Below are 26,581 nucleotides of genomic sequence, written 5' to 3'. Positions count from 1 at the left end.
ATTTGTCTCTGCTCCTCTGAATCTGCAAAACAGCTTCTGCAGCCACTTACCTTAACCAGGCTCCCAGCCAACCTGCCCAGTGTGTGCCAGGGTGCACTGAGAGCCAGAGACCGAGCCTTGGTGAGGTCACCAAGGTGCATCCAGCACACACTCTGCACTTGAGACCCTTGGGCCACTCTTCCCCTGTACCTATCCCAACCTTTGATCCTCTCTCCCTCTCAGAGGCTGTGGAAGTGCAGGATAGCCTTGTATTCATTTCTGGTACATCTTTCTGACAATATTGCTATGATGATAGTCACAAGCGATGAAATGCCAAATAATTCCCTGAGGAATTTCAAAGAGGTTTAAGCTGTATTAAAAACAAAAGCACATCTTGGCAGTCAGCTACCTGTCCACATCAAGAAAGGTGGAGATCTAAGCAACAAAGCTGTGCTGGAGATAGTTCAATCCAACTCAGTCAAGCCAGATGCTGGAATTGCAGCCAGTATTCACAGTGCTTGTTACAACCTGCTTTCCAGCAAGCCTTGCTGCCTGCTTTCCTGGGAATTGCCTTGCCTCACCTCACTTCAGCAAGCCATCCATCCTTCTTCCTTCCTCCAAAGGCAGAGAGCTAGAATTCCCTGCCTACATGCCCATGTAAGGAGGAGGGGCAATTTCTGATGGCAGCTTACAATTCACCCCCTTTTTCCCCTAAATGTCACTTGGCTGGTGTGCCACGCTTGGTGTAAGATGCCAGCACAGTCCCACACCTTATCCCAGACAGAATCTGTGGATTTAGAGTCACAGACTGATGATATCCAAATGTTTTGCATGTGCTCTCCAAAGAACCAAGAGTTCTTCCCTGCACAAGAGCCTGCAAAGACCCCACCCTGGCACCCCCCATCAGCCAGCTCATGACAGCAGCAAGGCAGCAGTGCAAAGAATGCCAGGCACTGTTATATTGATGTGTTTTTCAGGAGCCATGCTTAGAAGAACACTTGGCATTTATCTTTCAGGCAGTGTGAGTCCAGCCCACACAAACTCTGCGCCAACTCAAGGCACTGCAGTCTCCCCATCCCTCCTCTCTCTGCAGGAGTCCCTCGCATTCCCTGAATGCAGAAACCCGCAACCCCACCACAGGCTGCCCTCCAAGCATGAAGTCCTGGCCCTTCCTTGCCAGTTGTCAATGTTAAATGCAAAAAAGAACCCTGAGAGTCTCCATTGAACACCAGTTCCTATCTATAAAAATTCCTGAATCTATAAAAATTTATGTGAGATATGTATATCTAATCTAACTTTCTCTACCTGTGAAGGTAGAGGAAATTAATACAGAAAATCAGATAAGACTGTTAATTTTGACGTTGAAATTGTATAACAGCATTGTACTAAAATCTTTCTGTGAGTTTTTAAATATCATTGATCCTTTCTTTATCAAATTCCTCTTAAAAAGGCTTTCTTTCCATCAACTCTTAATGGCTTTTTTGATAGTATTGCCTATATAGGCTTTTAAAAATACCATATGTCACAGAAATGTAATATAAAGCACATATAAACAGCATATTAAAAAGCAGAAAATACAAGACACAATCACACCCTAAAAGCCATAAATTCAGTGCAAAACCTCAATAATTGTGCAACCGAGTTTAAGCATAACTTCTGGGTATATAAATTAATTTTTAGTGTCAGAAAATGGTCTGATAACACTTGCAAGATTGAGAAGTTTCATCCATGAGCATGTAAGGACTTGAAATGAAAGCTGAAAAAAGACTTAGTATCTCCATGGTATCCAGAACTGGGTCTGGAAATAACTTCCCAAACTGTGGGATGAAAAAGAACTAACTTTGCTACCATGGAAACAGAACAGTGGAATATAACTGACTGTTACTTGTCTGCCTTTGCAAGACCAATAGCTAAAATATTAAGGCCTTCAGTAGCATGGGTAGTTTTGTTTCCACCTGAGAAGTAAATCTGCTGGGAAAGGACCAAGAACAAGCTCACCAAACACGGGAGAGCAGCTCAGGAATGACAGGCATTTCTAGGAAAAGCAGGGAATTAGAGAGGAGAAAGAGAGTAAGAGGAGGATCGAGGAGGAAGATATCCTGGTGCAGGAAGAAAGAGGAGAGGAAGGGTTTAGTTTGATTAGTGAAACAGAAAAAAGGCCCTTACAATGAAGGGTTAGATCCTGGCTGTGTTAAAATAAACTTTATGTATAAATTGAGCAGCAAATCCTGGATTGGTGTTACCTCATCTAGAAACCAGGCATGTCTTTACTTAACTTACTTTTCCTTTGCTCCTCGCGGGAAAATGCCGCCCTTTTTGGATGAGTCCAAAACATCCAAGAATTACCTCCGCCTGCATTTTCCTCACAGTTTTTGAGGTTCTGCAACATGAGCCACAGTCTTTTACTTCACTGGGAGCATTCCTTTCCCACACTAGACAAATGTCCAGGTTGTAAAATGCTGGATGTTCTCCTCACGGAACACCTGCCCTCCCTGCCAGCCTCTCAGCTCTCCTGCCCTCACGGCCCCTCAGCGCCCTCAGTCCTTCAAACCACCCCTCAGGCGGCAGTCGGGAGCGTTTTCACCTCCCTCAGGAGCCGAAGGTCTCCTGAGGATGTCATCTGCTTTATAGTGTACCAGCTTTATGGTGCAGCTTTTTGTGGGAGGATGTGAATGTTCAGAGTTCTTTGGTACCTGTTTTAAGACTGTAAGGTAGTGGAAAAATTATCGCTTCAGGTGCTGAAGAAGCGGCAGAGGCTATGTTTCTTATCTCTGCTGCCTAAGCTCTGAGGCTGGAGGACAGCACTGACCTGTCCCTCCCAGTAACACCCCATCGGGGCAGCCGCGCCTCCTGAGGGCGGGACCGCTTTAAGGGGGAGCGGTTCGCCATCTTAGGTGCCTCCGCCCCCTGGCGCCACGTGACGCGCGCGGCCGCCATCTTAGGCTGCCCGCGCGGCCGGGCGGTCACGTGCGGCGGCGCTGAGGGGACGCGGGGCCGGGCCGGGGCTCTGCGGCGCCATGGGGCAGTGCGGCATCACCTCCTCCAAGACCGTCCTCGTCTTCCTCAACCTCATCTTCTGGGTGAGTCCGGCCGCGCCCCGCGAGGGATGGCGGCTCCGGGGTTCCAGGTCGGAGCCTGGCCCCGAGAGCGCTGCGGGCCTCGCTCAGGAGCCGGGAGCCCCTCCCACCTCCCCACACGGCTTCAGTTCGTATTTAAAGTCTTTATGTTTAACGGGCGTTCTGAGCCCCTTCGCGGGGTGTGGGGGTTCAGTGCTGGGCGCAGTCCCTTCCCTCGCAGTCCTTCCCCAGAGTTCCAGCGTGGGGGAAGCTGAACGTGGCATTGAAGGTTTAACGAGCATTATGGATCTTGGAGTAGAGGCTCTTGTGTAAGCGAATACAGCTTCTCTGTCTTGCGTTACTGAGCTTCTCAGGTCTCTGGCAGCTTGATTTCTGTAGCCAGCTGAAGTTTTGTAGAGCTCTTGTGTCCATCTCGGGTTGGCCGTGCGCTGCGGGACATCCCAGACGCTTGGCGGTGAATGTGGGGCACTGTTTTCTTCTGCTGCTGTTAACACAAAATCAGGATGTACGTCTTTATATATTTATGCTTCACGTATTCCATCAGCCACGGTAGCGTTGTAGTATTTATGCATCGCTGAAACCTCGCACAACTACAGTGACAGTAAGACAAAAGCTTACAAAAAGGCGACAGTAGGTTGCTGTAAATTACCTTTTTCAGGATGGACATACAGGTTCCAGCTTGGCACTGTGTTCACTATAATAATTGGCTTGTCAGAACTGCGTAACTCTTAAATAAATGAAATCAAACTAAAGAAGAGTCTGTAGATTTTAAGAATTCCTGTTGTGCATTTAGGTACTGCATTTTTCCTGCTCTAATCCCAGCTCCAGGTACAGAATATCTGATGTCCCAACTGTTCAGAGATGTCGTCTTTGAAAAAGTAATAGTGGGTAACAAGCTGTTGGAACATAAAAGTGTAGCTATGTATAGTTGCTTCATTTACTATTGGAAGTCATATAAAATCTTACTGGCGTTACAGGATGACTGTTCTTGTCTGAATTTTGCAAAGGAATGCTCCTTAAGGGTGCCTGGAAATGAATCATGGTTAGGGAAAATGCATATCTGTGCATTCTTAGCGGCATTTGCTTATAGAGCTGTTCTGGGAGAGGAGCATATTTGGCCTTAAGTGGTGCAGATTAGAAATCTGTGACTCTGGCTGAGGTGCACACGCTCCATTCTTTATCTTTAAAGTAAAAACTAGTGACATCAATCTCTTAGTGCGGCAGTAATGCTGGAATCTGCTTTGTTGGGTGTGGCTTTTTGTTACATGCATAGTTGCAAGTGGCATTTTAAAAGCTCTGTAACAGCTCCTACGTCATGCTTAAAAGTTTTCGACTGGACACGGGTTTTGTGAGTCGCCTTCTTGATGGCACCTTGAAGTGGATTTTTCTGTAGTTGCTGATATAAATGAGGCTCCGTTTGGAGTAAATGAGCACAAATTCTCTGTGCAGTTTCTGAAGCTTAGTGATAGGTATTGTTCGTTGTCTGCTGCATTTAGGAATTTAATTGTATGTTGGAATTGGCAGTTATTCATCTCATACAGTGGTGGGGTCAGTGTTATCCTGTGTAATGCTGAACTTTCTGCTTTACAGTTTTTGATTACTTTTGAGACAAACTTGGCTTAATTAAAAATGGACATGTTGTATTTGGATAAGATGTACTTCACATCAAATTAAAGTGTTATCAATCCTATATTCTGTGAACCAGCTCCAGCCTAAGAAGTCAGCTTGTGCTGATGGCTTTTTGGCGGATAAGTGACTGGGTGGCTTGTGTTGAAACAACCTTGCAGCTCATCAGCCACATATAGAATGATGCAGGCTTTCCTAAAGTGAGAGTTACAGAAAACAGTGGTTTTCCATTCTTTCACAAGCTGGAGTCAGTAGCTCATTTGTTGACTGGGCTGTGTATGTTAGCATTTGGTGCTTATCTAGTTGGCATTGTAAGTGCTTCTCTGCTGTTAGAGAAATCTTTTGCTTGTCATCCTTATGTAGTTCCAATATTGGTAATCAGATCATTTGGATTTCTTGAGACTTGGCAATAGACAAATGCCTGTAATTGGTCAAGTAACTGAGAAATCTCCTTTAATTGCTTTTGTAAATTTACTCTGTAAGGTTTCATATACCAGTTTATCACTATCTTCATGGTCACCTGTAGGAATAGCAAGTTGTGACTACACAGTGGATTATAACTTCCTCCCTTGTCCCGTGGGTCTCTTACTTGTGGGAGGATGTGAATGTTTAGAGAGATTTGATATCTTATGACTGAGTTGTTCAGAAAGTTATCAGTGCTGTGAAGAAATAGCAGGGATGTGCTTGTTTTACTTTGGAGAGTAACTTGTACAAATTACTTTTGAGTCTGAAAGAGGCAGATTAGACCTTGGTGAGTTGAGACAGCCACTTACCATCCACAGCTGCTGATTTCAATTCTACAAGTTCATCTCATTTTGGAGAGTCTTGTTAAATTTTAGTTGACACCATAAAACATCATTTATAGTCTTTTGCAAACTTCTTTCTGCTGTGTAAAATTCTTACATTACCTGTACTTTCCTACATGTTGGTAATACAACGGGATTTTTGTTTTTTAAAGAAAATAGGCTGCGGAAACTGCCTAAAAGTAGGGCAGGTACTAGTTTATCATGTAGAAAGTTGAATGGAGTTTCCTCACCTTTCCACATTTTTGGTGTGGTATTTTAAGAGTTCAGCTGAGTTGTCTTTGCAGGGGCATTGAGTGCATCTTCTGTAGGTGCCCATACTGCCTTTAAAATACAGTTCCATAAGAAAACAGTATCATGAGTGGTAGTCATAATGAGTAGCAGAATGTAGATTTTGTGTGGAACATGAGCTTGGGTTTTGGATAATTTGTCAAGGAGTGCTGAAGGTCAAAAATACCAAGAAATGGATTGATATGAAGTATCAGTTAAAACTTGCTCTCCTTAGACCAGGGAATACTAATCTGATTAATATGTTTCTTGGTGTCTTGTTGCTGTGGGTTAATTTTTGAATAGATATGATAAATGACAAAGGAAAGCCAATCCTTCAATTGACCTTTACCTTAAGTTTGCACAAGATTTTTTTGGTCAGCTGGTGACTTCTTTTAGGGGATGCTGAGTCCTTTAAGAAAGGGTCTTGGATAGGAAGTAATTAGGATGTGAAAGGCAATACAGCTTAGAAATAAAATAATGTAACTTCTGGTACATACATCTTCATAATCGGCAAGATTTTTTGGTTACCTTGATGACATGTTGATAATGACTAACTGCAAAAAATATTATATAATAAAGTATTTGAGAATAGCATGTTCTTCAGGAAACTTCCTAAATTTACAGTCGGCATAACTATGAAAGGGGAAGAAATATATTTACCTGGAACAAATACCTAAAGACTGCTGTCAAATGTGTTTGTGTTCCCTTAATTTAGGCTTCATGGTGTGACTTGCATAATTCAGTTGAAACCAGTTTGAAGATGAGATGAAGATAAAAATACTAAGGAAATGTTTTCAGTCTTACTTTAGTTCCTAGGATAGAATGATAAAATATTCAGCGTTCCATGTGGTACTGCTTCAGAAAAGGGAATCTGCCTAATGTGCTTTGACAGCCTGCTCTGCTAAAACAGTGCCAGATATCTTGTGCTTGCTGAGGTTTTTATGTTTCACCTCTGTGTTCTTCTCCTTGAGAAAAAGAATGAACTCTGCTTCTACAATACTTCCAACTCAGTAGTTGCAAACTATTTAAGTTCTTATAGTATTTAGCTGGCTTGAAGTCATTACTTTGACAGTTCATTTGACTAAGCTGTTACAAAACATTTTTGGTATGATTGTTTAGAAAAACCTCAAGTCTCTGCATCTGTAGAGCACAAATACTTTCTACAAATCTGTGCTCCCTGCACAGCTGGGATGTGCTCACCACAGTGCAGCAACCAGGGTGTGGGAAATGGAGGATTTTCTTAGAGGAGCTGTAGCAGTCAATGTGTATGTAATGTGTTTGGGGATTTCTGGTAGGAAAAAACAAATGAAGCAATGGGAAAATTCATTCAAATTTAGTAGCAGAAAGGAAGATTGGAGTTTACTTTCTCTTACACATAGCAATAAACCCAGTAGTTTCTCTAGTCGATTGTGATCTTGAGAGTAGTTACTGCTCTGGACTTGAAAACAAACTTCTAGAGAGTTCTTTGGTGATCAAAGAAAGACTAATTGATGGATGATCCCGAAGGTAACTTTGCAGGGATTACTTGACCAAAGCTCTTTTGTCTTGAAAGACGGTTGCTTCTGGATGTAGAAATGGAATGTTTTCTGCTTCTGCTACCATGGTAGTATGAAGCTAGTGTATCCTTCAGGATTGGTAATGGTTCGAAATCCTGTGCATTAAAAGAATTAGTTTTTATAATTAAAAAAATAGGATTTAAAACTCTCAGGTGTTGTGCCCTCTGAGTGATTTTTCTTACAATACTTGAATATGAATTTTCAGGTAGCAAATGTGGCCCAGGTCCTGAATTTTAGTAATAAATACTTTGATTTACTTTTAAGCAACATGTTAGTGACATTCATGTTTCACTACAGGATGAGTTTCAGGTCTTTGCCTGGGATTTTTCAGCTTTTTGGCATCTGGTCTTGAGCCTAAAAGACCTAATACCTAACAAAACCAAGTTGCAAAGCTAAATGCGATACCTTTGAATAGTACAAGAAATTTGTAGTATCACTTTACCTGGTGAACTTTGAAGTGCAGAGTGATCATCATTGTTCTCCTGCAGAGCGAGGAGTCTGGGAACAGGAGAGCACCAGCTCGAGTTACAGCCCTGGTGACTAAATAGGTGTAAAAGAATGGCTGCATTGTAACTTGGCTTCTGAAGAGGCTGAAGACTGCAGATGCACTACATCTTGCAATTAGTGGCACTTCTAATATGCAGTGCCAAATGCAAAGGCAGCCTAGCTCAGCCTTTGCTTTAGCTTAAAAAGCCTTTGAATTTGAGGTGTTTGGGCACAGAATTGAGTGTGGCCAGTACAAACAGAGCAGTCTGGCTTGCTTGAATTTTACAGGGCTTGCTTGTTTTATAAGCCTTTAAGATAGTTTTAACTGTGTTAACAGAGCTGAATGGAATTGTTGTCTTTCTTCTCCCAGAAGATTTTGTAAGACAGTTATAGCTCAGTGTTCAAGTTAAATTATCATTGATGAGAACAAAGAGAAGAGTGTCAGGAAACCAGTGACATTGGGTTCTAAGCTGGTTCTGTATCAATTTCAGGAAGCAAAGAAAATACCAACTATGGGTGTGGGTTTGTTAGGGAGGGGAGTGGAGAGAGAGATACACAGCAGGGAAGTGCTGAAAAGACTATAAGAAAAATAAACCCCAGAGAGATCCTGTTGGGCCTTTGAGGTAAAGAAAATAAATTTTGAAGAACAGAAAGCTAAAAGGAAGACTTAAAAGTTTTTGTCATCCCTTTCTTTTTATGACAGTAATCAGGCTATGAATACTCTAGTGTTGGAAAGGACCAAAAATATCAGAAATACCCTAGAAGTCAAATAATGGCGAAACGTGGAAAAAATCCCACTTGTTCAGGTACTGTTCTAAGAAGCGCAAAGATTCGGAGGTGGACTACAATATTGGTGTTCCTGCTTGTGGGTAGGAAATGTTCAGGAGTTGGTGTGCATGGACAGAAGTAGCTGTAGATTCTCATACATCTGTCCTGGAGTAGACATGTGTTTTGTTTTTTTAAAAAATGTGTTAGAAAGGCAGTGAGAACAAAGATATACTCACATTTAGCATGAGGAAAGTAATGGGCATGTTGGGAAAATGGTCCTAGGACAGAATCTAGAGAGAAAAGCTGAGGGTCTGTTAGCGTAAAAAGCTTTTTTTCTTACTTTTTCCTTAGGTTCTTTTTATCAAAGATGATGTAGATGGTCTGTCAGAATGTATCATGGGTATAGTTAACAATCCCATGCTTGAAAGATATGTCCATAGTAGAGTGAATAATTGGTTTAGAGTGGTGTCATTGCTATCAACATTTACCAATCAGCAGTGGCCAAGTTGGCAGCAGGAGGAATTTATAATTAGGTGTCCTCACCAAAAATGTGAAATAGTCCTTCTTGCCTAATTGAATATCAGGTGTATTTTCTCCTAAGATACAATACTTTGCTTTTTTTTGCTAAGATACAATACTTTCTTTTTCAGAGAGTATGTGTTTTTCTTAAAACCGTGAATAAAACATGGATTCTAAAGGGACAAACTATTCTTTGGCCGAGTTAATTGAAACAGTACCACAAAAGAAATTCAGACCTTCTGCTGTATGTTCTATTAGAGTCCCAAAGTGAAGAAAATTCCCTAGCAAGGTGAAAAGTATGAACATACAAGTGTTCTTTGGCAGTAACATTATTAGGGTGGTGTAAGGAAGCGTTCGCTTGTAAATGAAGCTGCGGTGTCCATGGTTGATAAATAAATGATCAACGGAACAAGTTTAAAGATCTTACACTCATCGTCTTAGGTAGCCACAACTTTGGCTTTCAAACTGCTGCAGTGTGTGAGGATTCCTAAAAACATGAAAACAGCTCTTGGTGTGTGTTTGCAGCCTCCTTGGAAAACAAACAAGCAAACTCAATCCCTGAAACTGTTTCAAGGTGCAGCTAGACAGCCTTGTACGCCTCAGGGCTTGTGAGAGGTGAAAGCTGACTTTGTGAAATGGCCATGAGCTTAAAAGGCTGTGTTACAGCAGCCCGAAGACTGTGCAAAGAACCTTGATTTTTAACTGAGCTTTTCTAGAATGTGTTGAGTGATACTTACCATTGTGTCATTGGATCTTCCAGTTTTCCTTCCAATTCTTTGCATAATTGTTGAGCTTTTAATAACTCCATAGAGGTTCCAGCCAAAGCAATAAAATCAATCTTTTTCTGAACTGTGAGAGATCTTCGTGTCTTATAAACTTGCTTCTGATGAGAAGGATATTGAATTGCACAAGCCTTTTGCAACGAGCTGTCTCCATTGACTGTACTTTGTTATCAGTGTTTTTAAAGGTTAATTCATCCTAAAATAAGTGTGTGCTGCTTCAGGTTCAGAACTGTGAGTTAGATGCAGACAACTGTAAAAGGATGTGTGAATGCTGAATGTCCCTAGAACATGCATGTGACCTGGCACAGATTCAGGAAATGCTGCCATCTCTATTCAGAGCATTGAGCAGATTAAGTTGGAGAATTCTTCCTTCAAGCCCTGTTTATCAAAGACTTGTTTGAACTGTGTGCAGTTCATATATTTGGCTTCCATTTAATGGTAGGAAATGCATGATTGTAAGCACTGTAGCTTTATATTCGATTGTCTTTGACTTGAGCGAGTTTGGACTTTGCAGGTTTTCTGTTTACTCTGCAGGATAGTGAACAGTGAGATGTGGATTATGACTTCATTTTTAAGTTATCCTTGTGTCTATACAGACTTTGGGTTCCTTAGATGATTCCTATTTTGAGATAGATGGTTTAAGCACATGGTACTATTTTGGGTAATTTGGGGTGGATTGTTTGGTTATGGGCAGGGGAGAGTCAGTTGATTTGGTTTGGGTTTTTTTTCCTCTTCAAAAAGCACATGTATGCAACTTTGTACTTGGTTTGCAACAGGTAACAAGTGTGCAATTAACTGGTGCAGCGCTGGTCAAGATAGACTGCACGCTTTGTATGGTTAAACTGTCCTGTGTGTTGCAATGTTTATGTGTTATTTGTATCAGTGGATGACACTGTGCTGTCTGCTGAGAGCTCCTGGTGGAACTGCTGAGCTCTGAAGAGGGAGGGACCTGGAACCAGGGCAGTCCCATTGACTGAACAACTCTGAGCGTCAGCACAGGAGCTGTACTTGTCTTCTGCCTTAGTTTCACCCAAAGTGACTCCCCTTACACCCTCCCAAGACTATTCAGTGATGCAAGCCAGAAGATAGTAAGAGAAAATCATCAAAAGATGAGCAAAAAGGATTGCTTCAAAAGCCCTTTTCTCATCCCAGCTAAAACCCTTCAGAGACCTCCCCCTTCCTGGTTAAGAGAAGGCCAAAACAATCTGTGTCCCTTGGTTGTGTTGTGAAAGGAAAGGGGAGGACATCTCAAACTTGTTTAAGTGTAAACTGACTGGGTAATGTTGCTGTTTTCATTGTCCTATGATAGACTGTGTCCTGTACCTGTTCAAAAGCAGTGTTCAGCTGTGTTACATGGGGAAGGAGTTTCAGTCTTCATGGCTTTTAAACCTTGTGCAAGCTCCAGCAGGTACCTCTGCTCTCAGGACCTTCCCCTGCTGCAGATGACTTGTGGAAGAGGTGGCAGCAGTAATTCTGAAGGGTATGGTCACTTCATCACGGAGGCAGTGTCTGTATCAGAGATAACACCAGCTCCTCAGCATTGTTCAGAAGTGAGACCTAAGGCCCAGTGCTGTCATGGACTAATGGATGGTTAGTCATTCTTGTTCCATGTGTGAAAGGGATTTAATGAAGTCTTCAATCCAGGCAGCTTTTAATCTATCTAAAGGCTGCAAAAGCAATGTTTCTTGAAATGCATGTGCCTCTTGAAGTAGGGAAGGAAAGATAACACCTGTAGACAGATTTTTTTTTTTTTTTAAGGCAAAGCTCCTTTTACTTCAAATACATTCTTCAAATGTATGTGCTTATGCAGTTTATGATTCAGATTTTTCTTAAACAAGGAGGAAGCCAATTAAATTACAACAAAAGAAGGACAAAGGAGTTCACAAATGGTTCTGATTTCGGCTTTGCGGTATATATTCTGTGTGTGATGCCAGCCACAGCTGTGGTTTTTCATCTGCCGCCTTGTAACATACCATATTTCTAACAAGCATTTTAGTTCTTAGAAATAGGAGATTACATCACTGGCCTGCCATTCACAGGCTTCATTGCTAGGCAACAGTTAATGTAATTCCATTGTTCAGTGACACTACTTTGAATCTTTGCTTTGTGTGCAGAAAGTCTGTGTCTGCATTTTGCCGTGTTGTACCTAATACAGAAGGGTTTGTACAGATGGATTAGCATTTCAACATCTTCTGTGCAAGGGGACGATTTTGCAATAGCTTGTTCATTCTTGTCTGAAAAAGATGTCTTGGCCTTTGTTACTGAATTTTCAGTTTTCCCTCCCCTTATATGTATATAGCACCTTTTATTGGATGGATATGAGCCTGCTGGATGCCTTTAAAATTCCTGCAGAGTACACAATTACCTTTGCTGCAGAAAGAGAGGTGGAGAGGTCAAATGTATTGCTCAAATCCATGCAAATGATGATACTTTTGAGCTGGCTCTTAATATCTTTTTCTTTGACATAGTGTCTCTGTAGCGAAGTGCTGCAGGGAATATTCCAAACATAAAGTAACATTCTGGTAGTGGTTGTGCACTATTGTTTCATAGAAAGGAGTTGCAGTACATCTAGCATGTAGTGGCAAACAGGACTGAAATCCTGGATACCTTTTTTTCTTGTGGCTTGTCTTGTCCTGTGCCACGTTGAACAGGCTTCCCAGGGAGGACTTCCAAGACTTGAGACAAAGCCTTGAGCAACCTGGCCTGAATTCATTGTTGGCCCTGCTTTGTGCAGGCAACTGGGCTAAATGATGTGCTAGCCTGAGTTACTGATTGAGTCTCTGGTTGTGCACTAGCACGGTCCAGCCTTGCAGTATTGCAGCTGTGTGCGTCTGCCCTCCTCTTCACAGTGCAGGGAGGGGCTGGCTGTAATGGCAGTGAGTGGGAGCATTGGCTGCAGGCAGCCTGCAGTGTTCTCCCTCCTGCTGGAGCGGCAGTGTGTCACATTCCAGTTGAGTGAGCTCTTGTGTCCAGGGTATGGATTGGTTTGTAATAGGGACACTGCCCTTTGCAGCAAGATGAAATTCCCCAGGTCATAGCTTGGCCATTGCATCTTCTGAGTGCACTGTTTTGGCTTGGCCTTGCATTGGGACATGGGGAGAGCCTGTGGTGAGGCATTCAGATTATTTTGTCCACATTGCAGATTGATGTTTCGTTCTGCAGCAAGTGTGAGGACAGTTAGGAAAGACATTTGTAAAGCACAGACTGAAAAGGCCCTTGTATTTAAAAATAAATGTGTGTTAGTTGGCTCCTCAAGCAATAGTTGTCTCTTTCACTAGCTCTGCTCAGCTTAAAGATAATGAAGGTATTGATGTTTGGGGATCGTTGTAATTGTAAGGGAGGCAAGGTCATGGCAGATGGATGTAAGAGCTTTGTCTTGCTGTTTAAATCTGTCTAGTTGCAGATTCATCCTACAGGGCTTACTTTGCAGTAACTTCAAGCTGACTTTTTGTTTGTTTAAAAAGGACCATTTCATACAGCGATCCTTCTGAGAACATCAGTTTTGCTAGTTTATGGTACATTTTTTGTAAGTAGTTGGTTCTGCCTTTTAGTAGTTGGTGGTTCGTATTTGTTTCTGCCTGCTTTCTGGTTGCAATCAGATTTTTTCCAGTGCTGTGAACCCTTCAGAAATGCTGTTGTTTCTAGCAGTTCATCTTTTCCTAGCAGAGGTTGAAGTTTACAGTGTGTACGTCTATTTAATCATAACAGTAGGTCATAGATAGTAACTGGCAGAATTTTCGAGGAACACCACTTTATGGTGTTTGATAAAATAATTGTTACCTTGCTGGAGGAAGGGCTTGGTGTTCCAAGGAACTTACCATGTTTTTGTGCCCATTGCAGGCAGCAGCAGGCATCCTGTGCTACGTGGGAGCCTATGTGTTCATCACATATGATGACTACGACCACTTCTTTGAAGATGTTTATACACTAATTCCAGCTGTTATTATCATAGCTGTGGGAACGCTGCTTTTTATTATTGGACTCATTGGGTGCTGCGCTACCATTCGAGAGAGTCGCTGTGGGCTGGCTACGGTAAGTGCACAGCTCCTACAGAGTCTTGGCCTGGTGTGTATTTGACTGCCTTCTCTCTTAATAAACTCCTAAATATTACTTAAAGGTTTTTTTCTTTATGGCCTTAAAAGTTTTCTGCTTAATTTTGTTAGGAACATCTTGTTTCATTTTTCTGTTCTGAATAAAGGTGTTAAATTAAACAGTTCTAGCAGCAGAAGGCGTCTCAGTTTTACCTTTTTTAGAACTGTGATAATCTCATTTAAAAATGTAAAACCATATGATTAAGTCATAACAGTTTTTTAAATCTCACTTTAATCTGTGTTTGAAAAGCTGAATTGGAGGGAGAGAAAAGTGATTTAGGAGCCTTCTTGCTTTAAGTGTCTTGCATCAAGGTTAACTGAGGGTTGTCATAATGCCTGATGATTTTCTTCATGGCTTACTGTGGGACACTTGGTTTACAGTATTTTATGCCTTGTGTTTCCGAGTATTTGAATTGTAATTTTGGCTTGAAAACTAGGTAGGGAAGAATAGAGGCTGGTATCTAAAGTGTCCCCACAGAGGGGTTTGGGGCTCCTTTTGTTGAATGCTGTGCAGACTTCTTTCAAAGTGCTCTTAAATATAGCAAGACAAATGCATAGCTTACTGTCTTTTTCAGCTGTCACAGAGCTTAATCTGAAGAAACATTCCCTTAGTCCATCTACCACTCTAAGTAACTGCCTGGGTAGCCTCTTTGATGAGACATTCCGATCTACCTAACAAAAAAAATTGAAAGAAGCACTTGATTAAAGACCTGCATTAGTATTTTCAGTACTAATGACAGCTAGACTTGTCTGACTGGGCAGCTTCTTACTGCTTGGTGAAGCTGGGAACACTAAAGTTTCTCGAATAAATTCTGGGCTCATTTGGTCAGTTTAAGTGCCTGCATTAAACTATCTGTGAAAGCAAAACCTTGCCTAAAAACAACTTTAAATAGAAAAATCTGCATGGAGACTTTTATTAGGCACACAAATAAAACTATTTGCACAAACACTCTTGATTGTATTTTGCAGTTTGTGATCATCTTGCTCTTGGTTTTTATCACTGAAGTTGTGGTCGTGGTTCTTGGATACATTTACAGAGCAAAGGTAAGAACTTCCCAGTTTCAGTAAATGTTTTGTTGTGAACTCTGACCATCATACAGAAGTGTATTCTTTACTGTGTTTGAGTGTGTATAGCTTAATGGGTATTTGTTAAGGGAATAAAATCAAATATCTGAGTGGATTAATTTGTGATATCAGTACCTTAAAATTTAGAACATCAATGCAGAGAGCTATCTTGTAGGCAAAAAATTACCTGGAACATATCATTAACAGTTAAACAGGAGAAAGGAGTCACAGTAAGTGGTACCTTTGCATTTTCCAGATGGTATTCTAATTTATTTATGCTTCAACTTTGTGAATGATTGAGGCTACACAATGTTTGAACATAGGGCATATTTTTTTAATGACCAATAACTTAAATGTTGTCATGTGTTCAGGTGTGCAAACTAACACTGCATAATAATAAAATTAAATAGATTAAATGTGTTAATGTGTACTTTATAGCTTTACACAGGTTGTTGACAAGGATTATAGCTAAAAAAATTAAAACTTTTCCCACTATTTGTTTAATGAAATTGAGAAACAGAACCAGAAAAATGAAATTAGATGTGTTTCTACCAGCATAATATATGACAGAAATATACTGCATGGTATTAGAGATGCCACAATGTAGCTTCAAGAAATATCTAACTTGCACAGTTTACTGGCTTTTGATATGTCTATATCTAAATTCTGGGGGTGGAAAAAAAAAGTAGACCAGAGAAGGCATTTTAGCTGTGACATGTTTGCAGTGTAGGACACCCAGGGATATCTTACCAGCAAGTTGAGCTACAGTATCTTTGGCCTTTTGTGTCCTGTGAACAACACAGGTCTCACTGGTTCAGAATTCTCTCCTCCTTGCTTTCTCCTGCTATCCTGGAACCAACAGGGAGACAGCTTGGAAGTAAAAGTGATGTTTTTGCTTAGGTCCCAGGGAAGTAAATAGTACTAGTAAATGCTTTGAGTAAATAGCTGACAACATGACCTTGGAGTGTGTGTTATAGATCAGTGCATAACCTGCATAACTTCAACAGAAGTGCTCTACTGGCCATGCTTGAGCTCAGAGTGGTTTTCTCATGCTTTGCATTTAGTTTCTGGTATCTTGGCAGTGAACTGAGATGGTCATTGGGGATTCTGAAATTTGTAGTAGAAGTAGACCTTAAAAGCCACTGAGGAAAGCAGTACAATTCCCAGGGAGTAGGAAGTGGGTTCTTAAATGTTGAATGGTTTCCTTCTGTTTCAGTTCTTGCAGAGGTATCCTTTAATATGTGCAGGAGTTACCATGGATCTGATCTGGTCTAAGCAGTAGCCATCTTACTGTCTTCCATGTCCCCATCTTGAAGGGACTTGCTCTTTTCCAGTGAGCAGTGTTCACAGCAGATACAAGCAGGTGCATGGATCTTCCTTGCCCAGCTGTGTGTTCCTGTTGAGTCTCTTTTTTTGATTTGCTGCTGTACAGTTTTCACTGCAGTAGGTAATTCAGGGCTAGAGCTTGGGAGGAGAGGGAAAGTGGTGTAGTTTTGGTGGCAGCATGATCTTATGTTAAGCTGTTTGTGAAAGTCAGTATTTGAAAATTGAATCTTAAATCTTTGGAAAGGACAGACAGGTTTTGTTAGTAAAAACAGCAATTTTCTAGTACCCTGCAGTATCTAGCATTTTAAACTATTGTTCCAAGTGCAACAGAAATAAACAGAAATAAATTTATTACCAGTGAGCTGAGAAGGGAAGTCTACTTATCTTTCTGATTATTTTTGCCAGGATAAATAAGTCAGCTTTGTGCTTTGTTAATTTTAGTCTGTTTCTGATATGGTGTGTGTACATCTGTGGGGGCCTCGTTTTGGTTTTTTTGAAGGCACTTGAATCATGGCAGAAGTGCTTTGTGTTAGCATACAAACTTCCAAAGAGGAGGAAAGATTGAAGTGATAGCAGTTGTTGGTACCAAGTAACACTGAGCATAATGCCTCAAGAAAGTGGCACTGTGCTCTCTTAAGATACCATTACTGATCTTAGAGTCACTTCATTTTCCAGCATGCCTCTGTAAACCCGTGTGTCGATCAGTTGGGCCTGTTCCAGAGTCATGTGGAACATGCCAGGCCATGCTGAGAGGGACTGAGCTGCTGCAGAGCCTGCCAGCACTGCTCCTTAGCAGTAAAAGCCAGGCTTTTTGGAAGTGCCAGTGCAGATTAAACAGGCTTACTTGGTTGAGGAGCTGCTGGCTTTTCCTCTGGATGGAGGGGTTCACTCTCTTCATTTTTCATTAAACCCTGCCAGTTAACTACACCTAGTGATTTCTTTTGGATCTGTTGGAATTTGCATGGTTTTCAGGCATACTGTTGCCCTGATTGAACCACGAGCCAAATGATGCACAAACAAGCAATGAAATAAATTCTTTTAAAATGTTTATGACAAATTGAACAGCTGTTTTGTTATGAGTTGGAGTTGTAAATCAAATTAGTTAAATCATGAAACAATTGATTTTAAACTGGTCTGAAACGAGTTGCCTGTGCAGGCTAAATTGACTTTTATGCATACCTATCTTGAAATAGGCAGCATTCTTGAGGAGGGGGTGGTGGTGGAGTTCAGCTTGTGCTGTTGCTGAGAAAATTCTTCCATTAAAGTATTTAAAGGAATGTGTTGACAAGACCTTCCTACTGTAGCTTGCAAATCTGAAGAATATACATGCTTAGCGCTCAGTCCTAAAATTACATTCCTTGCACATAATTCCTGTTGAATGTGATAGAAAAAAATCAAATCAGAGCTAATCTGAAAATTGCACACATCTTTATCTACACTAAACTGTGTATTATTTAAGTAATATTTTACAATAAAATATAGTACTTAAAAGGTTCTAGTAAGATTTCCTCCAAACTATACATCATAGAATACTTTTGAGGGGACAAGTGAGGATTCCTGAGTGGCATCCATTTCTAACACATGTACTTGACAGTATCTTGAGTGATTTGCAGTAATTCTAAAACCTATTGCAGTGAATGTTGCTGTACACAATGCACTGCCTTTGGTGTTCCTCAGGAAGCCCTGGGAGACTGGGGCTGAACAGAGAGCTTGGTCACTGTAGGGTCAGCAAAAGGCATCCTTTAGAATTTACTTACCTGTGCTTCAACCAGAAGAGCAGGTGGTGTGGCTTTGTGCCTTTTGATCCCAATATTCTCATAGTTGCAAGGGGATTGGGTTAGCCCAGATGGGTTTAATGGTTTTGGTTTGGAACCTCTGAAGTAGAAAGGTGAGTGCATGCTCTTACTGAGAGTCCTTAACTTAATGAAATGTCTGCCACAATGTCACAGGGAAAACATGTTACTTTTCTGAGGGACAGTGCAAAGCTACTTTGCCTAAAATCTGGAAGGTGGCTGCCTGGATTTTCCTTCTCCCTTAGCTGCAAGCTGGCAACATCTTTGCAAAGGTCAGGTTGGAACTTTAGGAAGCTGTACCACTGAATTATGTGATTCCAGATGATGGGGAGTTACCTTGGTTTCCTGAAATGCTGTAGCTGAAGCAAAATAATGTTACCTAACGTGTGCTACTTGTGCTGGTGAGCTAATGCAGATGCTTTCCTGCCCCTTCCTAGGTGGAGGATGAAGTTGATCACAGCATTCGGAAAGTATACAATGGATACAATGGAACAAATCCCGATGCAGCCAGTCGTGCTATTGACTACGTACAGAGACAGGTGAGACAGCAAGACAGATGCCATTTTCCACTCCTTTCTGTCCTTAAAACACAGATGCCGTTGCTCTGCTGCTTGTATAGATAGCCATCGTCCATTCTGACAAATCTAGGAAATTGCTGAATGGACAATAAATAGCTTAACTTGGTTAAAATTATAATATTATGATATTGCTGATGGGGAGATACATTTTTATATGATTAGCTATCTATCAATCTGTGCTCGTATTCAAATATGTAGTATTTAAGTGTTTTTCTGCAGTGGAACATAATATACTTGTCTTCTCGGTATTGCAGTTAGAACTGAATTCTTTACCTGCTTGATTTTCCAGCTGCGCTGCTGTGGGATCCATAACTATTCAGACTGGGAGAATACTGTCTGGTTCAAACAAACTAAAAACAACAGTGTGCCCCTCAGCTGTTGCAAAGCAGCCCTCAGCAATTGCACTGGCAGTCTGACCCGCCCCATGGACCTTTACTCGGAGGTAGGGCAGCCACAGCGTGAACTGACACAGCCACATGCCTTTGCTGGTCATTCATTTTCTTTGGGGGAAATCAAATCTTTGGTGCATTTGCTTTAACAGAAAGTAGATGTGGTTTCTTGCAGGGGGGGGAATCCTCTCTCTCCTCTTTTCATCTGTGAGTAATTTTCATCTAATTACTTTTTTTAGTATTAGTGTGTCTCTGCCCTGTGTGATGCTTTTGGGGTTTTTTGGTGTGTCTAAATATGGTTGCCTGATTGATACATAAGAAGCCTGCTTGTTTCAGGGGTGTGAGGCTCTGGTTGTAAAGAAGCTTCAGGAGATCATGATGTATGTCATCTGGGCAGCACTAGCATTTGCTGCTATTCAGGTAAGAGCGTGTTCTTTATTTGTTACCTTCTTTCAAATCAGATCTAAACTGCAGTACAGATAATTACAGGTATGCACATACAGATATTACACTAACACAGAACTTCCCACTGCTATGTGGATGTATATTCTGTTAGAGCTGAACAGGCAGTGTTATATGCAGTAATCCATTCTGCTCTAAATGGTCAATAATTTTGTGAAAAGTAAGTTATCTAGATATTAAGTATCATAAATGTCCTCAGAAGGCATTTAACATGTGAAGAGTTTGCATAGTGTTTAATTTCCAACTTCTAAACAGCTCATTCTTCATGCTGTTTTAGAGGTACAGCAGCTTAACTATGCTTCATGGTGTACAAATGTCAGGACCACCCAGCAGATACACCAAGGGTTTTGATAGTGTGCTCAGTTCATGTACAACTGAGTTACCCTGGTCATAAAAAGATAACTGATGAAATAAACTAATGTGTATGTTAGTATTTTTTAAATTTTAAGGAAGAAATAAGACTAGCACTGTCTCCCAAACATATTTGTAAAATGGAAATTTTGAGTGCTCATCAACTGGCAGTCTTAGTACATTAATGACATTATTTTCAGACTGTGCCTATGGTATGGCCTCTGAGTAATGTAGTACATATACTGAATCCCAGAAGACTTAAAAACTGATTTCAAAGTTACTTTAGTGTTCTTAATAGCATTTGAATTCAAAAAACGTACCTGTCAAGTCTGACAATTTAAGCACTTTTGTTTTCAAAAGCAGCTTCTGAGACAGATTGTAAGTTAGAAGATAAATAATCTTTTGCAAAGTCTTGTGAAAATAGGGTTCCCTTTATATTTCAATGCTACAAGAAAGTACTCAGTACTACATACAGTTGTGTTGATCAATTCAGACCCAGACTACTTTAGCTGTGGAACTTCAGATTTGGTGAGATCTGCATTCAGTGTCCTGAGGGGAAGGTATAGTTTTAATTGTCTTTCTTAAAACTTCAGTTATTAAAGCAGTATTAAAGAGATGTATTCATGTACTGAAAATGAATGTCTTTATGTCTTTATCACAGCCATAGTTACTGTGACAATTTTTTTTTCTGTCAGAAAAAGGTTTATCTTAGGAAACTGACTGAGGTGAATCCCAAGAGGAGGCATCATTCTTAGTTTTGGAGTTTGCAGGTTGATGAACAGATCTGCCCCAAAGTGCAGCACAGTTATAATCACTTCTGGCCCTGGCCCAGAGTTTCTGACACATGCTGGCAATGGCAGTGTGGCTGCTTGCACCCTTCTGTTCAAACTGTTCTATTATTTGTCTCCTGAAATTTGAGGCGTAAGTTCTGACATTTTTGTCTTTGCCATACAGAATTCGAGTGTGTACTTGGCCTGATTCTCAGCAGGATGGTCTGTGGGCTAACTGAAAGGGAGATAGAATGTAAACTTCAGCACATGGCTGTAATTTGGATCACACCCTGTAAACTTAGAGGAATAGTTGTTTTCCTCACCATTTGGTGAATTTTGCTACTTTCCCTGTGCTCGCTGCACAGTTTCCTCTGAACAGATTATTTTGTTATGCAATAAGGCTGTTCAAAGTTCATTACCTCTAATAGGCTATAGTCAACAAATTTAACCTTCAGTAATTGCTTTAAAATTAAAAGACTGAGAAGAGTATTTTTGCAAGGCTGGAAATTTATGAACTTAGTCTTTTCTGTACAGAAGTAATTTTTGGTATGTTCATGTTTCAGTTACCATGGGAATCTTCCAGTGTGCAATAATTCCCTGGTCCCAGCCACAGTGACAGCACAGAGCTATTAATAGATAGGAGCAAACTGAAGGGAGCAAAACCACAGCTTCTGTGATTGGTGATCATTTACAAAGGGCACATGTATATACAGCCAGTGAATTTTTGTACAAAGTTGGTTTGGGAAAGACTGAATGTTGTTATTGCTAGCAGGCAAATTAAAACCAAAATTAATAAAAAAACTAAACAAGCCTCCTGAAAGTAGGAGATGTCTGAATTTTCCTGGAAGTTGATAAAGAGGAGGATGCATGGATCCTTTCTCAACACAGATGTCTAAAATGGCTGTCACAATACTAAATAGCAACACAAGAGAAACAGACTCAAATGCCTTAAAGTGCTTAGAGGTGCTAGTACTTTTTTTTAATGACATAATAGATAATGTGTGAATGTAAGAACATTGAGGTATGTGAGTCATTTGTGTTTATAGTGAAGTTTAGAAATATGCTGAGACCTCCTAAAGGACAAAAATGGTTTAAATAGTAACTCAGAAGTTAATTGCATGAGGTTTTGCTATAGTATCTGAATGTTTGAGATTTTACACAACTCTGTATAAATTAAATGTCTTGAGGGAGTCATTGAACAGGGTTGTCTTTGTGTAAATGACCGTAAATGTGCTGGATCTACTTTTATTCATTTGATGTACATGGCTAGAATGAATTCTAGCAAAGGACTGAACGAGGTGTTGCTCTGCATTACACTTTTTGTTTTATCCTGGCTTTGAACAGCAGAAAAGAAGTTTTTGTATTTGCAGTCTGAGCCTTCTTGAGAGTTCTGTAGCCACTGGCTACCGTAAACTCTCCATTTTACAAGTCTTAACTGAAGCAGCTTTAATTGTAGATATTCCCTCCTGTCTTAGAAGGGCTGTGTCCATGACCAGTCATCCTCTCATGTAACTTGTTTCCTCTTGCTCTGACATGAACTTACCCACCTGAGCACCCTGATGTCCCTGCTTATTGCAGGAGGGCTTGACTGGATGGGCTGCAAAGGTCTGTCCCAACCCAAACCATTCCATGATTCTATGATAGCCGATTTAGGAGTCAGTCTGTGAGCTGGAACAATTTGAGTGAAGGAAGGTGCTGGTTTTAGTGACTGCTGAAGTGCCATACTGCATTACTCTCCATGTGCTTTTTTAACCTGTGCTGGTTTCTGCTATAGATCCCAAGCAGATAATGCCCTGCAGACAAAGAAGATCTTTACAGCTTGTTCCCTTCCAGGGAATGAAAAGCTTGTACTAGAATTTCATCATGCCTCATCCTAATCACTGCTTATTTAGGTTTAGAGTTTTTTACCGTTTTGTTTTCAGTCTTTCAACAGACTGGAGTACTGTATTGTGTGTACCATTATTTAGTTTAAAACATGTTACACATCTGATGTTTGCATTGGCCTATATCTTTAAAAAGTGAGTAACTCTCCTTTTGTCCCAGTAGTGTTTTCACTGGGCTTTTGCTGTATCAGAGAGGAAGATCTACACTTGATTGTCTGCTCACCCATTTCATTCTTACTTGCTCTCTGTCTGAGGGGTTCTTGTTTAAGAAACCAAGTTACCTTCAGAGTGGTGCCTTATAATCCAGAGATAGGACAGGAGCCTCCTGAAGTATTTGCATCTGTGAATAAACTTGTATGCATACAACCAAATCAAATGCCATCTCATACTTTACTAGAAGCTATTGCCCGTTACTGCAGACCACAGAACACAACACTATATCTGCTGTTTTCTAGTAGGTACAATCTTATTCTGCCTTCAATAAACATGCAGCTTCTTTAAAACATCATGCCTTGTATCCCTGATCAATCATGTGGTTTAAGTCTTTGTAAGTGGACACAGGGTGATCATACCCTAAATCCTGGCAAGCATGCCTGTAAGATTCACAGTACTGTGAATCTTAACATTTGTAAAAGTGAATTATTTGCCTTAGATTTAAGCTTTCTAATGTGACATGTTCACAGAGAGCGTTTTATGAAATCTCTTTTAAAAGCCCATTCTCATCGTAGCAGTTAAGCTGACGCATTGGAATTGCACTTGGATTTTCCATACCAGATACAGTATCTAAAAATCTGTACCTTTCATTAAAAAACATTAGGAGTTTGTTCCATCTAAATATGAATTATTGAGGCAGAATACAAGTGGCTGACCAAAAAAAAGTTTTGTTTTACATGTCCAGGATAATATTGTAAAGAAAATGAGGCTGAAGTTTGTCGCCCTTGCAGTTTACAGCAGGAACCGAGGCTCTTTCAGGCATTGTTGTTTGTTGGTGTTTGTTAATTACAGTCTTGAAGCATGCTGACAGTCTGTGCTGAGGTTGTCTTTTGAAGTACCTTCCTTGTACTCAAGCTTGTTCTCTGTTTTTTCTCCCTAGCTTCTGGGCATGTTGTGTGCCTGTATAGTTCTATGTAGGAGGAGTCGAGATCCTGCCTACGAGCTGCTCATTGCTGGTGGAACCTATGCCTAGAAGAGAATTCAGACATGCAGTTCAATCTTCCCCCACCTCTGTGGAAGGTGAACGGGCCAGGTTTACTTCCATAGCTTTCTTGCCCCAAGCCACCTTTCAGACCTGAGGGCAGCCGCACTGTGCACTGGTGATGGGCAAAACAACAGCTTTACACAAACCCATATAAATACCGTGACTTTCACTGTTTTAGCCAGCTATTCATGTATCTAAATGTTTTAGTATGCTAGTAAACTTTCTAATTTCAGAACTGTTTGCGAGTTAAGTGTAACTTGGTTGATAGGAAAGTCAAAGGATGTGTGCCTACTTTGGTAGATTACCTCCAAGCATTACTGGCTGATTCTTGCGTATAGAGAGAGGCTGTCTTAAACCTTCACTACATAGAACTTTTCTGGCCAAAGTTGTACAAAGGAAGCCAGCTGTATTTAATTTGAGAAAAATTGTTTTAATCTTGCCCCTCACCAGTGACACTTTTAAAAAAGAAAAAAAAACCACCTAAGTCCAGTACACTTTATATATAAAGAAATTGTGGAAAAGAATAAAACAAACCTAACCAATTTTAGGATTATGTGACTGCAGTTTTGACCTTCAGAGATCCAGTCTTTCAAACATTAGTGGTTTAAAATACAAGCTGGCTTTTCAGGAGTATAATGTATGCACTACTGTTCTATAATGAAATATTTCATTTTTCTATGAAGAGCATTTTATGTGTTGAGTGAACTGTTAGACTGTAGACCTTCAGTTGGTTTGGAAACAATGTAGCCATGTAGAGTAGCAAAGTAGTATGTGAAAGTGATCTCAACTGTAAATAGTAAACCTGATTAAATAAATCTCTATATCCTCCCTATAAACATGTCTTGTTTTCTGTTTAAGATTCCGGTCTGTTTGGTCCAGTGGAGTCTGGGTGTGCTGGACAAACTATGAAAACAACAGTTTTGGGTGGCTTCACTTCAATAGATCTGTATTTGTGGTTTGCTGGAAACCTGATTGTATTGTATTTGTTCTTTTTATTTGAAACAATGGCAGTGAGACACAGAACAACAAACTTGGCTGAACTTGATGGAAACTTAACATCTCGTGCATATAATTAAGGAATAATCAGTTGTCTCTAAACAGTGGGTAATGAATAGCTTTACTGTAACTGCTGTATGTTAATTATGTTTTAATGTGTCTTGCATTATTCAGATACTTAGTGACTGCCCTACTTTCAGTGTCTTCGGGTTCCTCCTCCTTTGCAGAATGTTCAGAATTTTTACCACTTGCTTATGTACAAATCAGACCTGCTCAGTTAAACTGGCATCAAGGTAATCTCAAACAACTAAAGAAACATCATTCAGAAAAAGAAAATTCTAATGTGTACTCATTGTTGAAGCCAATGTGGCTTGTTGAGGGATTTTTCTCAGTGCTGTTACACTGCTGTAGAAGTGTACCTTTGGAGTTCTGTTAACTTCTAAAGATGGGTCATAAATAATACTCCCTTGGGACTTGGATTTTCATTCTTACTGCAGCATGTGTAAGGCTCAACCGTGAGGCCTCCTGACTGTGGCGTCAGATTTCTCAGATGTGGCAGCAAGCCTGCCTGAATTAAATTATCTTCATATTGTATTGCATATTGTAAATATGGAACTAATAAGGTGGAGATGACCCTGGCTTGTAAAAATCAGTGTGGAGAGGTTTTAAGACAGACTTGTGTTGCACAAAATAAGGCTAAGGATGCCTAAAAAGGTGGTCAGCTCATAGCAGCTACAAGGCAGAGAGAAACTCCAGTCATGAGCCTGCACATAGCCCTTTGAAGTGAGGATAGTTTGGGGGAACTAACAGTGCACATGCTTGTTAATATTGCTGGAAGACATGGGTTTGAGGTACAGATGACTTGACAGTACTTGCATGTAAATGAAGGAAGTCTGTTTCCTCTTTAAAATGCAGAATATTTGTGCTGGAATGTGGAAACTACTTAATATTTTACAACTTTCTTATAATCTAAACAAAGCCCAACTGAACTTTCAACTGCTGTGAATTAGTTTTTCTAGGAAACAGTGATCTTCTTGCATTGCACCATTTGTAACAGGTCTTGGATGTGTGAATAAAGTTATGGTGGTGTTTGGGTTTTCTAAAACTTCAAAATCAAATTCCACACACCCCCACCCCCCCTGAAAAGCCAACCAAGCACAGACTTGCAGGGGTGTAATGCACCACATTTTGTGTGATTTGCTGAAGTTAGGAACAAGTGGTGTAGGTGTGTGGCTCTTATTACTGAAGAGAAATGAATAAACTTTGGCTTGCATTAAGCAGGAGTGTTGGTGTGGCTGTGGTTTAGCCTTCCTAATTAAGTTTCCTATCCGATAGTGTATTTTAGGGGACAAGGGATGGTTTAGTTTGATTATAGCCCTTTTTTTCCCTTGATTCCTGTGTCTAGTCTTTTAAGTTCCTTATGAATTTCTTCTTGGCTATCTTGTAGCTGAGGAGCCCGAGAGGGCTCAGTGCAGATTGCACAGGAAGTTATTCAGACTGAGTGAATCCGTGGAGCACACAGGCAGGGAGCTCACCTGCAGCAGTAATCCTTACCTGATCCAGAGGGGTTTAACACAGGAAATTAGAATTGCCTTCAGGGTTTGTTTTTTTTTATTGGGTTTTGTTGATCTCACCGCTACTAAAGTGACTTGAGTAGAGTGCAGTGCACATCCTGTGCTGAAAGGCAGTAAACCTTTCAGCACCTTAGTAGGAGGTTCTCCAGTTCTCATGAGTCTCATTCAGATTGTGGTCTAGTAAGGCCTTATTAAAACAGGAGAAGTGGTCTAACAAGCTCAATTTATCAAAGTTAGTG

The 26,581-nt window shown here is 40.6% G+C and overlaps 1 protein-coding gene across 1 annotated transcript; it reads left to right on the top strand.

Annotated features, from left to right (window-relative positions):
- Window positions 1-2,901: 2,901 nt before the first annotated feature.
- TSPAN3 (tetraspanin 3) lies at window positions 2,902-24,608 on the top strand. The gene is made up of 7 exons (XM_063412506.1): window positions 2,902-3,059; window positions 13,707-13,898; window positions 14,927-15,001; window positions 18,579-18,680; window positions 19,009-19,161; window positions 19,445-19,528; window positions 23,668-24,608. Exons 1-7 carry the CDS (start codon window positions 2,997-2,999, stop codon window positions 23,758-23,760), a joined length of 762 nt encoding a protein of 253 aa, XP_063268576.1. The 5' UTR covers window positions 2,902-2,996; the 3' UTR covers window positions 23,761-24,608.
- The last annotated feature ends 1,973 nt before the right edge of the window (window positions 24,609-26,581 follow it).

This window comes from Prinia subflava, chromosome 15 (genome assembly GCF_021018805.1).
Source record: "Prinia subflava isolate CZ2003 ecotype Zambia chromosome 15, Cam_Psub_1.2, whole genome shotgun sequence".
NCBI lineage: Eukaryota > Metazoa > Chordata > Aves > Passeriformes > Cisticolidae > Prinia > Prinia subflava.
The sequence above is the reverse complement of the archived record's forward strand: the minus strand, read 5'-3'. Positions and strand labels throughout refer to the sequence as shown.

Coding starts and splice junctions, on each gene's coding strand:
- TSPAN3 (XM_063412506.1), top strand. CDS start 2,997: ATGGGGCAGTGCGGCATCACCTCCTCCAAGACCGTCCTCGTCTTCCTC. Junction 13,899..14,926: donor GTCGCTGTGGGCTGGCTACG/GTAAGTGCACAG, acceptor TGTATTTTGCAG/TTTGTGATCATCTTGCTCTT. Junction 18,681..19,008: donor TTGACTACGTACAGAGACAG/GTGAGACAGCAA, acceptor TTGATTTTCCAG/CTGCGCTGCTGTGGGATCCA.